Source organism: Dinoponera quadriceps, unplaced genomic scaffold, assembly GCF_001313825.1.
Source record: "Dinoponera quadriceps isolate SergipeBrazil2010 unplaced genomic scaffold, ASM131382v1 scaffold2791, whole genome shotgun sequence".
Taxonomy (NCBI): domain Eukaryota; kingdom Metazoa; phylum Arthropoda; class Insecta; order Hymenoptera; family Formicidae; genus Dinoponera; species Dinoponera quadriceps.
The window spans coordinates 47395-63808 of NW_014557037.1; the positions used below are offsets into that span (position 1 = coordinate 47395).

Sequence of the window (16414 nt, forward strand, 5' to 3'; positions counted from 1 at the left end):
TATAAGATAATAAGTTTGAAGGAGGTTACGAAGTACCTATACCGAGTAAACATTAAGCTACATTTAAATTACATCTGATATTGACCGATAAAAATGTCCAGAAAAATTGGCAATATTGGCAACAAGGGTAACATTAAAATATGTTATAAATGAAATGAATATTTTAAACTACATTTTTTATTTAATAAATTAATTAATTTATTAAATTAATTTATTAAACGAAAAAATATCTATATTTTTAAAAATTTATAATGTTTTTGTTTAAATATTTTTTATACCATACATTTATATAATATAATAAAGACATGTATAAAAATAAATCATTTTTTACAATTTTGAATCGATACTAGTAACTCTGTATGACTGCGATTTAATCTTACTTTACATTCTTATAAAACGAATGTTATTTAATATATTTTTAATCTATTTTAATAATTATTCCTTACGAACCTTTAAATATCTTATCTTATCGAAAATAGACAATGAAATAGCGTTTAAGATTGATCTATTTATTCATTAGAAATACTGATTAATAAAATCCTTGATGTGTTTATTCTGTTTCTTAAATATTTTTGTGCTTTCTCCTCATTTTTTTCAAAAAGTAGTGAGTAAATAAATATTTATAATATCCCTAAATAATAATAGATCATAGAGCAATTGATAATATATTATATTTTGTTAATAATAACGGCCTTTAATTGGAGTTTAAATAACCCCAAGTGATCGTTTACGTAAAAAAAAAAAAAAAATAAGGTGACTATTCCAGTTTAATCTGTTCTGAAATATGAAGTATAGAGCATGACTAATTCTAATTCCCCCCGATCGCGTTTTATACGAGCGCGCATTATTGACACGCGTTCTTCGCCGAGCGGAATGCAACCTCGACGATCCGGGCGCTCGTAGTAACGTGACGACAGTCACGGACACCGGTTTCTTCGGCCTCTCGAAGTACGTCTCGATGACTAACCAGCCGGGGAAAGCTGCGGGTCGGCGGGAGTGCAAGGGGAAGTAGGGTGAGAGGAACAGCGGCACGTTTCTTACGACTTTAACCCTTTCGCCGCCGACGACCAATATATCCGCTTGACGCATCGCGTTCCTTGCACGATGAGACCAAGAGTATTTCCGTTCGCGATCGAACGAGATTCTTTATAACGGCGTCGTTTGCTTCTTAAACGCCGTACTCAATGATAATGCTTCGTCTTATAATAACGATAACGATTGTGCGACGATACGGTGTACTTACGCAAGCAAAAGTTTAACGCAAGCCACGAGAGAAACGTAAGAGCAATAATTTATCAAATTAATTCCTCTTCTATTTTTCTGTTTACCTTCCTCTTCTTTTTCTGTCTCGTTTTGCTATCGCTTCGTTTCCTTCCTCTCCTTTTCTGACTTTTCTTCTTGAATATCAGGCAAATAGTTGTTTCACTAACTGCGAACGTGAAATTGTCAGATAAATTCTCTTTATTTCACGTTTTGCCAATTTTAAATGCGCATGGACATTGCAACATTGGCTCTCCAAATGTTCGTCTGATAGGGCGAAAGATCGATCGGTTTGCACAGCTTATCGTAAAAGATAAATGTTATATCATTGGTACACTCGGTGCACCAGCGCGATTGATTTTTTTTTAAAGTGCTTCGCGCTCTTGTGATTTGTATTCCTCGCGTTGCAAAGTCGAATAAAGCATCTATTACAGTTGATGTAAAAAATTGGTTCGTGATTACATTAATAACGCGCGTGTATCGAGATAATCGCCGTTCACTTTATTAATGTGTCTTTCCATGTTTCCTCGAGAACAGTTAAAGGGTTTATAATGAACAGATAAGACTTGGATATTCGGTTACATATTCACTCTTATCGACCAAAGAGAGATATTTGTTACGTAAGAAAACCGGCTTATCTCGGAGGACCACCATGACCGACTTATGCGGTGTTGTGATGCGACAAACATAAGAATAGACTTGTGCTACGCTAGCATAATTAAGATATATAATTTTGCTTTGATACGTAGTCTAGAAATTATGATGGACATAGACTGTTAATGAGAACGACCCACGGTCCAAAGTAAAGTGCCCTTAATATTTTTGCGCCAGCGAAATTGAAATTTATATTGACTTGTACTATGCTAATACAATCAGATATGCAATTATATATCGTTTGGCTAACTAATACGAATGTAAATGTTAATTTTTTTCTGTTTTGACCAAAATAGTTTTTTTTTTCCATTTTATTTTTCTCGTGATTATTTTTAGAAAGTATTATTTTAGCACAATGCTAATACAACTTAGCACAATTAAAGAAATTCTAAAGATCGAAAAATAAGGGCTGGCAAAAAAGCCGTTTTTCATTTTTCTCGTGCATTTTTTGTATTACAAATTTATCATTCGAGTAAAATATAGCAAATCAAATCTAACACAAATCAGCACAATTATCGAAATAAATAAATTCGAAAAGTGGGAGGCTAACTTCTTACACGCAGATTTCGGTAATGTAAACGCGAACTATCCGAAAATCATGCGACTGATCAAACATCTCTCCAACCAATCTCTTGACGATAGATAGATCATTTTTCATCGATGTGATCCCAAAATCATGCGATATATAAACAATAAATGCGACATGCGCTTATGCGATACTTGTTCTAATTACACTGAGCAAACGTCTCGAAACCTCGCCAGTGTTGTGTTAGTTCGCGCTTTAGGACAATTTTGGACAGTATTCGGTGTACAAGTGTAAGTAAACAACGTACGTCTCCACATGAGAGTGGAGTAGTGAGTATATAGGTAATTGATTCTATCTGCAAACTGTGCACACTGCGCGATTTATGCTCAGCGACGATTGCGTAACTTTTTTTCTTAATATTTTGTTGGGGGGAATTATTTCATGCCGATGTTACGAAAGGTTTAATCGTGTCCGCTTGTAGCGCGTACTGTGCTCGATTTAAGGGCTCGTGTTAACGCGCATTAATCTTCGTTATGATCGGCGCTCTAAGCTCTCCCATAAAGTAAGTGGAAATAAACGGGTAAATATAGTTTGCAGGTGCAACCTTCGATATTACTCTGCGGGTTTGTGGTTATTGCGCCAGTTGGAAGCGGTGACTGCTTGCTGTACGTTTCGATTATCGTTTCGTCTCTAACCGGCGAGACGTGTAATTTTTAAGGTAGACAATCCGCAACGATCGCGACGCCGTGTCGTTCTTGAGCGCAAAACTTCACGAACAGGCGGATTCGCATCCGCCGAGGAGACGCGTATTAGCGTCTACGAAGGACACGCCACATCCTTGAAGCCATCTGCGACTCAGCCGGAAAAATATCTGGCGGGATACTTTGCGCTCGACGTGTTGGAGTTTAAGGATAACGACTGGCGCCGCCATAAAAAAAAATGAGAAGAAAAGGAAACTCTCCCCCTCTCCCCTACCTAGATTCTCCTCGGCGCCAACCGTCGGCTGAAACTTTGACATTCGAATTTTCGCCGATCTTATCTAACTTTTGTACATTCGACATTTCTTTTCTCTTCTTTTTCTTTTTATTTTATTATTTTTTGAACGAAGGCACAGGTCGATTATATATATGTATATGTATCTTGATTGCGGGGGAGGACGAAAAAGTATCCCCGAATAATGTGAGAATCCGTTGTTTCTGTTGTTACATAGTCGCATTCGAGACACGCATTTGAAACACGCGAAAAATGAACGTTTTAGGAACCGGTCCGCGTTTAGGAAATTGTTTGCTGTAGACCGGTTCGTTGATTTCGATTATCTTAACCCGAGTCGAACCAAGTTTTCGTGTTCGCGATGAAACGGTGAGAAAAAGGAGATTTCGCGTTAGCGAGTATCATCGGCCGCTATTACGGAATCTATCTTGGATAATGAAATTTTTAGATAGTTGCTTTTTTCTATTGGCCACTGATATTTGATTCTGACTTTTACATGTGCGATGTGTGTGTATTTGTGTGTGTGTGTTATATATTAATATTCGGAAAAGCCACATTGAATAAACTCATTTTCTAGCAATATTTAGGAACTAATCTCGACGAACTATCGACCGATCGCCCTGCCAAAATTTTTCCCGCTCGTTTGAACTAAGCAAACAAACAGGCAAACTGTAGATAAATTAGTTAAGAAACGTTGAACTTCTGATTACTGGACTGTGCGGTTGTTATTAGAATTCCGAACAATCTCGGGCACGTGACAAGTTTATATATAGACTTACGTCTCCGACATAATTAGTACTTATCACGCGTCTGGAGACAATTTTCTTGGCTCTTGCCGGTCAATAGGTCAAGCGTTGTTTCACGCGTTAATTTTAATGCCACGTCAAGCGCAGAAGGTGCGTCTTTGATCTTCGTCGAGAAGAAGCTCTCTCGCCGACGGGAATAGAAATTGCTCCCTCTCTCTCTCTCCCTCTTTGTCCCTCCTTTTCTTTCCTTCCCCTTTCTTTCCTCACATGCTTTCGCTCCGACTATTACATTTCCCGCGAGGAATTGTCCGCAAACCTTAATGGAGGCTGCGGCGACTAACCATCGTCGCCTTCGTCGTTGTTGTCGTCATCGTCATTGGCGCTTCTCTCGTTTATTTTACTTTACGTATATAGGCGAATAACTACGCGGCGTGGCACGTCGGGACACCGCTATCAATCGGCGCTCAGCGGTATTGATTTCGAGGGAAAACCGACTCGAGGCGCCCCGGTAATTCGAGACTCCCGTACCTGTTCGCGATGAGCCTTTTTTTCTCTCCTTCTCTCTCTCTCTCTCTCTCTCTCTCTCTCTATATATATATATATATATATTTCCAGGAATTTCGGCTGGGAGCAGCGGCTCCGCCAAAAATGTCACATTTCGATCGGCCGATCGGAAAACCTCATCTTTGAGCGTCGTCGCGAAAGCAACGCTCATTTGTTCTACACGAATCAAAATGAGTTTTCCAGGTAGAATCGCACGCTGATCCGCGCTCGCCGCTAGTCGGATTCATCGTTGGTGTGCACCGTTTGGTGCAACCGCACTGGACGACGGATATAGGTAGCGCGACGCGAAACCATTTAATCCTTCAGGCTGGATTACATCCGCTCGCTACTACGAACTTGATGTATATATCTCATCGAAGCTATTATTTATGAGTATCACGCTCGCGCGAGGCAAAGCGCGTATGTGTGCAAGATAATAATTTCGAGAGATAGAGGAAACTCGTACGTAAGATATTACATAATTTTTATCTATTATATATCGAATTAACACTCTCTCTATGCGTCGATTACATCAAAATAATAACGATGTTTTTTTTAGCGCTACGCCGGATTGCGCATCGGACTACAACATAGCACAATTTCGGATTCGCGCAGTTCGTTCTCGGCAACACGAAGACACGAAGGTTCGGTCGTCGTGTTTAATATTAGTCGCTCTACAAAGCGCTGCCTTTCCTCGTGTTATTCTAACGAGTAAACGATTGTCCCGGACAATTGCTGCTTCCTTGAAACTCTCTATCTACGCAATGCGCGATAACGTTTCGTAACGTGTCACACACGGTTCATAATAAACCAGCGGCTCTTTTTGGCCCGGTGGAAGATAATACGCGCTATATAATTTACGAGCTATTAAACAATTTTACGGTATTATCTCCTGAAGTAGACCATCTAACGCGCCGGTGGCGAAAATCTCGTCGCGATAAATCTACGACGATTTAAGTTCGTGGACCTATGCGTTTCTTACTCTTCGCGCCTTATCGCAAAATCGTTATTTGCGATGTAAATGCTTGATACTTGACACTTACGTCGTCATAATATTAGCTCCAAAAAGAGGTCGGTCGACCGACAATGTGAAGACATCTTATCGGAGTTGGGTTTTGATTCCCGATACATGATAATCTCTGTATCAATCAATCGAGAGACAGCTGTATTTTTGCTGACGAATCGATATTTCCTACTATCGCGAGAGGCTGCGTTAGATCTCGTTCGTCAACGTTGTCTCTGTTGGCTTCCGCTTGTGTCTCTGTGATAACTTTTTCTCTGATAAGCGCCTTTTCTAACGATCGGTCGGCGTAGTTGGTCGTAATCAACTGATATCGTGGCATGATTCAAGGAGAGAAAGAGAAAGAGAGGATGGATATACGACAAGTTTCGGATTGATTTGTATGAAGTGTAAAAATAACCGCATGTGCCTTATTAGAGCGCAGAGTCTTTATTTAGAATCGTTTCAACGTCGCGTGTGATACTGACACGGGTTGATAACGCCACTCGACTCGGGATTCTTATCAGTCGTCGTAGGTCGATAGAAAAATTGAGAAAGCCTCCGACTTCGTTTCTGGAAGCGAAGCACCTAATGCACACGAATTTTCCGCGGACTATACACAAACACACACGGTGTACATAAATTAAAGGCGGGACGCGGAGAGGTCTGGTCGACCCCGTTCCAGATTCCGGCTGAATATTTCCATCGGCCGCGCGTCGATGTTATTTATCGCGTTATCTCACGAGACTTGCGCGATCGCCTCGCGAGCTGCGCAGAATTTCTCGGATGATTCAGTGCCGTCGACGAGACGCGCGACGTTTCGCCTCTCGAGGACGCTGACGATGCATAGAAAATTCTACTCTATGTTTGGTCGTATCACCGTCGGTCAGCCGGCCAGGAGAAGCGATTCGTCAGATACGCGATTCGCCCGATCGTCGATCGTTCCCTATTAAGTCGGACGATGTTCCATTAAGACTCGGATTTCGCGGCTATCTTTAGACGACGATATAAATATAGTGCGAAAACGACGGCGCGCGTGTGACGATGCCTTTTTAACGCTTCAGCGCCATCCGTCGAGATAAAAAAAGGGGGAGAGAGAGGGGGGGGGAGATTCTCGGCGACAGCGTGTAACATTCGTTTTCTCCTTACGTCGTTGCGAGAATTGCGTCTTCTAACGTCGGCAAGGTCGTAATGGGATCTCGGATATGACGAGTGAAACTATCTTGCATAAACTGTCGCGGTGACGAATTATCACGTATCGACGTAGTCTATATTTAAAGACGTATTTTATACACGTTATAGCGGAGAGATTATTGCTTCTCAAGACGTAACGGTGTCTCAACGCGAAGCGTTGTATGTCTGTCGTAAACTCGACGTAATTGTGATATCACACGATGTCGCGCAGAACGTTGCGTCAAGCCGTGCGTACGAAAATTGCGAGCGCTTTTCGAATCATCCTCCTAAAGAAGAGCCGACGATTAATTGTTAGCGAATGACTCGTCTATATTTACCGCGCGCGATGTATCGTCCGGGCATCAATTACTCACTGTGTGGCGCGACACAGGGGAGTCAAACGCGCGCGCGTCAAACAATACTAATAGTCCGTGGTAGTTTACCCGCTCGACGCACGTGCGACGTCGATAATTTACGGATGCGTAATAGACTTGGTGCGTGCGACGAACGCTCGCGCGACGAGCGAATTGTCTTTCGGAGTGCAGGCGAAACTTGGTCGCGACGCAAAGGGCGTAACAACCGCGACGTTACCTGGATCGCGGCTGCTATCATCTCTCTCGGCTGTCGAGGTTTCCGTTTCCGTCGCTTCCCCAATACCGGGACGATACATTATTACGACGCGGTGTTCGCGGTATTGGAACGCGCCCGCGACGTGTAAAAAGCTCGCTAATTGTGCGCTCGCGTGCAAACAAGCAAGCGGCTTTACGAATGACAATTCTCGTATTTGCCGTAAATAACGGTTATATTAATTGCAATAAATGAGCGGTACGCGATATTGTTACTCAATTGCCGTTACTTCCCGGCTCGATTTCCGCGTGAAACGCGCGACACCACCCACCGCCGTTAGTTCGATTGACTGAATGAAACGATGGAAATGTTAATGTCGATAAGTGGCGCTTTCGCGCGGCGACGAGAAAATACCAACGTACCAACGCGCGAAATGTATATTAATAGCTTCGATGCTGTGAATAATATCGACGATGAGGTATCGTTAATGAGCGCGTACGTGCGATAATGATCGAATTTTTCACGTCGTAATCGCATTCAAATTAAGACTCGCAATTTTCCGTGCCAATCTGCGGCTTCCACCAATGGATCGCGGCCAAAATACGTTTGATTAACGCGATTGGATCAGCTGCTTTCTGTTTAATACAACAAGCGGATCAAGAGAGAGCTGGTTTAATCACGATCAGTTCGTTTGAATACGAGAATATTCTAACATTTTTGCTTCTTCCAGTGCCATCGTAAGAGAAAAAGAAAAGCAAAGAAAAAGATATCGAAAGAGGGACCAACGCGGCTCGTAAATTGGCGGTTAAATAAAAATTCGCGTGACATTAGACGCGACGACACGCACGGGTCTAGAACTGAGCTCCACGCGAGAGAGAGAGAGAGAGAGAGAGTTTTCCTCGAGCAGGACTTTGACTCGTTGCTGCAGTGCAGTGCACACCGAACGATTGAGTAATCGTGTAGCGTCGCGACAAGCTGCGCGCGCGCGCGCTATTATTAGGGTATAGCGCGTGACGCGCGCTTCCACGCGAGAAAAGATTGTAGCGAGAACGCCCGCCGACCAAGAGAGAGAAAGAGAGAGTTCGCCGTTTTATTAATATAATAAACCGTTTTTGAGGCGGACTGAATCACCTCGTCTGGATCGCACTCGCCGGTCGGCATCCCGACGCAATTGGAATAATCGCGCGTGTCTGCCGGCGTACGTGCATCGTTGACCGCGATGCGTACGCAACACGTGTGCAACGACGCGAGTCTAATGGCTCGTGACGTGCGATCGCGGATATCTGCTCGCTGACCGGGCCGATCTGACGCTCGAACTTTAACCCCTCCGCGGCTGCTCGCGAGACACAAGAGAGTTCCCCGATTTAATTATCGCGATTCGCCCGGTGTCGGTTGCGATCAATTCATCGTTGCTAAGTCGATTAAACTCGAGCGGGTAAATTGGTGGCGACTCTTGTTTTTTTTTTGTTCTCGTTTCTTTCGGTGTCCCCCGATCGTTCGTGCGAAGACAGAACTCGGGGAATTGCGTCGCAAGTGCAATCTGTTTTAGCCGCCGTTGCCCACCGATGATACGCTGCTGTCTGCTATCGATTACGTCCCGACGCGATATTACACTCGAGAGATATCTCACGGCTAACGGGAATTTCGATCTAATGAGCGGTATTAAAGAATAAAGATTGACGGAATTCGCCGTTGGGCGTACAGACATTAGATGATCGTTTATTTTCAGAGTGGCGAAAGTAAGTTCGGGTTCGTTATAAATTTCGCCGAGATGCGGATATAAAATCGGACGTATTGTATCCGTCGAAGCACTGGACTTTCGGATTCGCGAGTACTTCGAAAATAAACAACTCGCGGCCGTAAAAACGTGCCGCGCGCGAGCTCGAGAAAAGAAAAGTGCCGAAGTGTCCTGCGTGATTCGACATGCACATATGTACGACGCGCCCCGTATGAACTTATCGGGCGCAGGTCGAACCCATGAAATTATTGCGCGCGGCGCCGCCCACATCCTCATGAATAATGCACGTGGCCGATGGCGCGAGCGGAACGGAAGCTTTTACCTCGACGGAAATATACGTTGGATAGGTAGGTATAATGTCGCTCCAGGATGGGAACACCGTCGTCGTGTAATCCCTCTCATATTTATAGCGCGGTCCAGCACGGTCGCGGTTACGCGAATTCCACCGCCGCTTCAATCGTTTCCTCGTTCGCCGTCGACACAGGCCTTGAGCCGAATAAGTTTCTAGATATCTTACGAGCCGGACGAGCGCGAGTCACTGATCGATTGGTGTCGCCTGTTGTAGACGGGATCCCTCACGAGATCCCTGTTAGCGACTTTATGCTTGAAAAAATGAAGGGGGAAACAAGAATTTTCCTTGGAATTCCAGAGAGAACGTTTTTCCATAAATTTCAATCTGTAACATCGCGTATCGGGTAGTCGGCGATTCAGTGCTAATTTTGTGAAGAGCGATCGAGAAGCGATGTTCGTTGGTAAAAGATGGAACCTCCGTTGACTCGAGTATTTTTTTAAGCACCTTGTATATACACAGGAATTTCGTGACGTCCGTTCCGTAAATCTTTGCAACGGTGACACTTTTTATCTCGCCGCGTTATTAGGATCGTAAAATGGCGCTATTATTAATACGTACTTTCTCTACATGAAGCGTTAATACGCGACGTCCCTTACATTTACATTAATGGACTACGGTGACGTCGTGTACGCGCGCATTACAAATAAATTGTTTTAAATCCACGTGTGTAAAGTTCTTGTAAAATATTCCTCGTTCAAGTAACCACACATGTTGCAACGAATGTGTTAACTCGATGTGCAATGCGATTGTCGCGAAAATTGTACAAACGCTGTGTAAATCTCTCGTATTAATTTTAATGGCATATGTTGCGATGAATTCAGAGTCGGTTTGCTCGAAACAACGCGGTCCGGCGATGGTTGTCGACATATAATCGATCGAAAGGTAAAGGTCTTTGGTAAACAGGCAGTTGCTGAGGCGTAATTGAATAATCGAATCTCGTTACTTACAACCTGTGTTCAAGAAGGAATCTCGCCGCGTGAAAATTATGATTAGCGGTTTCTAATTACCCCGCGACATTCTACCGAATATTAAAAACTCACGACGTCGTTGAGACAGGGTCGGAAGTTCAGGGACTGCCGTGAGTTCGATGTCGAGACAGACACACTCGCTCACGAACCGCGGTGATCTCCTTCCTCCTTATTATTTTCAACAACGTTCTTCGTGTGGTTTCTCCGCGCCCCACTCCCTTCGCCCTTCGATACAAGGTAAACGAGCTTCTCTCGCGGCTTTATGATTGCTTATTCGCGGCGCGTTATGACGGTTATTCCTGCGAACAACCGTGTTCCGGCACAGCGCGGATATAACATTATATATATCCGTCTTTTTATTCTTTTTCATATACCTTCTTTCCTCCACTCGTCGTGTTATATATGTATAGGTGCCCTCTTTTGTTTTTTATACTATGCTAATTTTACGAATCTCATTTCTGAGTGACGCCGCTACTCATGAAATTTTCAAGGGACTCACGTACACAGCGTGTTCAGCCTTTACCGTGTCGATTGTACACAATACATTTTTCTTTTCGCTCTCAATTGATATTTCCCTCGTTTTCCGCTTTGTAATGTCGATCTGCGAAAAGTATATTTTTCGCGTTGCGACGTTCTTAATGATTTAGTACTCACTCGAGATATAAGTTCACAACGGCTCGTCGAATCTTACACTCGTATGTAATGCGATACCTTATATGTATGAATGGGGCTTTTAATGAAGAATATTTTATGTTTTCTCATTGATGGCCCTACACCGGCGTGTTCCCTTGATACGACGTATGACGTTATTGCGGAAACTGTCACTTTAACTTCTCGGTGTCTGTACAACACACTCGCAGTGTTGAGAGCGAGCAAATTACGTCAAAGTTAATTACGCCTTCCTCGTTACGCGCACGTTAATCACGCATCGACGAGCTCCGGCTCTTAGAATACGCCCCAAGAGACGTCTTTCATGGTGGCCGCAATATTAACCTGTTTACATAATGGGAACGACGTCAACCTAACTTAACGCGATACGGCGTGATTAATTCCTTCTTATTTTCTCTCTTTTCGCGACAAAAACTTCTTCAATCTTCCGTCTATGTAAAGAAACCTTAATTCGATAATTATATTGTATCAATTATTCATGATTCTTTGATAGAACCCTTCGTGCGCCTTTGGAACGATATTCTGTTTTACGATTGGATCTAATCATAAACTTCTGTCTACTCGGCTGTCTCTTTCATGTCAAATTTAAAGTTATACTTGGTTTTTCTATATTTTGCTGGATTTTTGTTTCTCGTCGTAGAATCATAATACTTGCTGCGTCTGACGTAAGCGATATGCTTGAAAAAAAAAAGCCAATCGATTCCCGAGTAATTATTTAACTCGACATGAGAGCACTGTTCCTCTCTTATCAGTTAGCACTTATCGTTCAATTCACGTCGATATCCGAACGGAATAGTTAGCGGCGAAGACCAGCATAAAATTATATCCCGATTGTTCCGACGCGGCGAAACTGTTACGTGCAATTTATGTGGTAATCGGCATCGATTCGTTACGCACAACACGCAGTGCACTGCTGCGTCTCGCGTTATCTTGGGTGGCCGCACAAGAGTGATCGTCGTGTTTTCTGAAAAAAAAAACGGCTCCCTTACGACGACGAGGAAGCCGTCACATTTTCGATTCTTCGACGTTATGCGACGTCGTTACGTTATCGTGACATCTGCGGCTTAAGCGCGATGATTAATTAATTTCAGGTGTGGGCAATTGTGACTAATTATTGGGATCGCGATCCGTTAATGCGTTTTCCTTTAGCGACGACCGTGTTTGCGTGAAATTTATGATTCCGCTGTCATCGAACGATTTTACGGCTCAACGCGTTGATAAACATCCAACGCGAAATTGCAGCGTCGTGTTCGCGCTGAAAAATGATTTTTCTCACTCTCGAACGCTCGAATAATAACATCACATTAATAGGAAATTAATATTGACTAATTTGCACGGTACTGCGGGGATAATGATTGTTCTCTTGATTTGTCAGTGTGAATTTCTAGATATTTACGCGCAATTTTTAGCGTGTTACGATATCGTTTGAAAAGTGGATTGTAAAACTTTTAGATCGTAAAACGCGTGTGCGTGCGCGTGTCGTTGCACAATGAGTACGAACACACATTTCTAAATTACTCTTTTATCTTATTTCGTCAGATTTTCAGAAAAGTTTTAATTGGCTATTTAATCTCCGGATGCGTTATTTATCATTAATCGCGCGTGAAAAAAATTCTCACGAAGATATGTGAAATTTACTAATCCGTATGTAAATCAGGTGCAATCAGGTGTTTGGCTTCCTGTAGTTGGCGCTCGTTAGTCGCAGTTTTCGAGGTCACGACGGTGGAGCAAATGAGCGACCACTCTATGCGAATCCATTTCATCAACCTTTCGCGCGAGTTTCATATTTAACGTTCTCATGCAACTCGTGTAGAGCGTTCGATCTGTTCTCAGGAGGTCGCGCGTATACGCCGCGCCCGACACCTCCGTCCTCACGTGTCGCCTTAATTAAGCGGTTTAGGGCGCGCGAAGATCGTGCATACTTCTGTAATGTGAAGCATTTACCGCGCCAACGCGCGCGTTCACTGACATTTAATAAATGTGAACAGCGAGGCTGTATACGGTACGCGCGACAGACAACTTGCGACGAACGATTTCCTCAGCAATTGGCGATTCTCGCTCGAGTCGCTCGATATATCAATATCCGACTCTTCAGAGAGGCCTAGCTCGTTAAATCCGCGATGAGATGGGATTTCAGGACACGATTTGAGAAACGCTGCTGTGGACGTCTTGCGCGCACGTCCTACGCAGACCGAAAGCGGCTCTCTTATCAGCCCCCCCCCTTCTCCTCTTTCCTTCCCCTCGTCTCGCCGACCACCGTCGTGCAACTTCTCGTCCCTATCGCGAATGTATCCTCGACACATTTATCGCGCACTTAACGCGTATGACGTGCTCTCGCTCGCTCGTATTAAACACCATGCCGTTTACTATGCATGGTGATAAGTCGTAGCCGACGGTATCGCCCGCGGTAATCGGCCGGCTTGTAAAACTTACAATGCGGCAGCGTATTATGAAATCCGATCCATTCTGTAAGGCTGTATACTTACCGCACCGAGCTTGTTGAACGAACCTCGCCGTATTCACGCGTCTCTATCTTTTTTCAGGCGCGCACAGAAATCCTCTCTTGTTCCGCGGATGCTCGAGGGACAGAACTTTGCGAGAAATTCTCCGAAAATCTTCGCGAAATCACGGTAACAGAGCTTATTGGCATACGTATCGAGCGTAGGCGGTTTAAGGAATTTCCAAATCACGGCCGATGTACGTCGACCTTCGGCGTTATGCCAGGTTCAAGATCGACCAAACCCTACTAGGCCTATAAGGGTGAAACTTCAGAAAGAGAGGGAGAGAAAAGGAGAGAATGTGTGTACCTTTTCCGTCTGACTTCCGAAGGTGATTGTTTGAGACGCGATGAAAAAGTCGACGTTTTATTCTCGGTTGAATCTCAACTCGTGACAAGAGTCGGTGCGAGAGAATCGGCAGGAAAGTGTGGACTGGCGCTAAAATTAAAAGTTAAAACGAGAGAGAGAGAGAGAGAGATGTCGGGATCCGACGGAAATCTCGCTGGTACTGCTTCTTCTCGAGCGTGCTTTTTCGTTGCCTTGTATACTCGAAGAAATACTCAGTTAGCGACCGATTTTGCCCATCAAGGACGCCTCTCGCACGCAACGGCGATGCACAGTGATTACGCCGGTTACGTGAATAATTACCCTCAATATTCGCGGTGTGTTAACGAAGCCGCGGCGGTGGCGATAATAGCGTGAACGGCTTGGCCACGCTTATTTCCATCGCTGAATTGGCAATTTACGCGAGCGCGTGCGGATCGCCAGAAGCTCTTTCGGCGACGTCGGGATTCCCGGTGCTGAGAGACGTTGCGGAGGCATTCCCTCGGCCGAGATCCGTCTCAGTTGCTGGCGCGTCGCTCGTAAATAAAATCGGAAAATGAAAGCGCGTTCTAATTAAAGGGCGTTCGTCTCAATTTAACCTCACCTCCGCCGTGCATTAAGCACGCTCGGCGGACCACCAAGGCCGGCGAGTCGTGCCGCCGGGGCCGGTCTTGAAGAAAAATCGCGTACGGCTCCTCGTTTATTTTCGTTCTCGAATGTTTGTAATCGGCCTCTGCCTCTATGTAGCCTCCCCGAGTGTGTTGCCACATCGCGCGATTCCATATCGACTCAGTGGACCCGAGGTGGACTCTCTCGATGTGGTCTCTCACGTTTCGCACGCACCTCGTAAAGTTTCGGAATATACAGTTTTCTTGCCGCAGCACATGCGTCGCTATTTCGAAAATGTTTGGGCCGATACGGGGACGGTCGTCAGAAACAGGTGGATCCCACCTGGACGTAGAATTAACTTGGCGAATCCATCGCAAGAAGAGACTGGCGATATACTGCCAATGTTTTCCTTAGATGTTCGCAAGTTAATCATTGTTAAACTTATGTTTTCCTTTATATTTTGCAAATTCTTGCAAAATGCTCGAGATAACGGCTGGATATTTAATTATCTCGCTCTGTTTTTCTTCGAGAAAAACTTTTTCTTCGAAAAAGTGCGGACATTTGTAACATGATTAAATTCGCATCGTACCAAAAACTCGTGGGAATGAAGTGGATGAACACGCTCGTTGTTTTAATTCTACGAGTCCCACGTTAATGGGAATATTATTAAAATCAAGCTCGTTCGTGGCAATTGTCAATTTGTTTTCATTCGCGTGCTCTACCTTTTTTCCAAAATTTCCTACATATAATGTGGCATAATACGATACTCTCTTACACATCATAAAATCTATTCTCTTTTCGGGAACAGTATAAAAATCTCTCGTGAAATGTACGAATCGCACATATTCATTAGAAGCTCTTATACAAATGCAAAGTTTCTTCTTATCGGGATTATTGTATTTATACGAAGAACATTGGCGTGTACAAGAGTGTGTTCTATAGGGTGATCATTAGGAAGTTGCTGGAACTAAATAACTGCTATTTTATAACGAGTGGAAACGAGTAGAATGAAGTGAATTAAACACTTTTTGCAGAGAAAACCCGCCATTTTTATTGCCGTGTAATGCAAAACAAAATTTTTATAAATTTGTAAAAATAAACATAATAGAAAAGAGCAAAAAATCGGCTACAGGTGTGATTTAGTGATATGTGTATATATATATATATATATATGTTTTTGAAATGATAATATCTGAATTTGCACAATAATCAATACGTTTTCGAAAATTATAGAATACATGTTCTAACACAGATAGAGAAATGACCTGAATATATTCTCGAACAGATATTTTCAAATCATTTAGTGTTTGCGGTATTTGGACATAACAATTGTCTTTCATGTACCCTCAATTTTGTCACATGTGGAAAAGAAAAAAGAAAAAAATCGCAAGGATTTAAATCTGGTGAGTAGGGTGAGAGACTTCCCATTGGCATCATCTGTAAAAATAATTTGCTTTTCGTTAAGATCCCCGTTTTCAAACATTTCGATCACTGTGTTGTAAAATTGCATTCGCTTCTCCATAGCTGTTAGGTTTAACAATTGATGGGTTATTTTATTTGAGTATAACTTTATTTATTTTATATGATTATAACTTTATAATATTTTTTACGATTGTTCATAAATTTTCCCGTTTTAATGTCCAAGAACTTAAGCAGCTTTCCGAACGGAAGAATTTGGATTCGTTTCAAAATATTTCTCGATGTCTTCGATAGTTTTTTCTGTCATTACAGCATACGAGGGTCCAGATAAATCGTGCCTTTGGACATGTAATGTACGATATGTGACAAAATTATCAA

General features: G+C 43.2%; 1 protein-coding gene across 3 annotated transcripts in view; it reads left to right on the forward strand.

The window, feature by feature from the left end:
• Nucleotides 1-16414, forward strand: part of LOC106748588 — a 37058-nt gene that overhangs the window by 13249 nt on the left and 7395 nt on the right. Inside the window, exon 1 of one of the 3 annotated variants that reach the window (XM_014627265.1) lies at nt 6887-9544. The exons of the other annotated variants lie outside the window; for them this stretch is intronic. Within the exon in view, the coding sequence (XP_014482751.1) occupies nt 9391-9544 (154 nt within the window). The 5' untranslated portion in view covers nt 6887-9390. Of the gene's footprint in view, nt 1-6886; nt 9545-16414 lie in introns of those variants that run through there. 3 annotated transcript variants of the gene reach the window in all.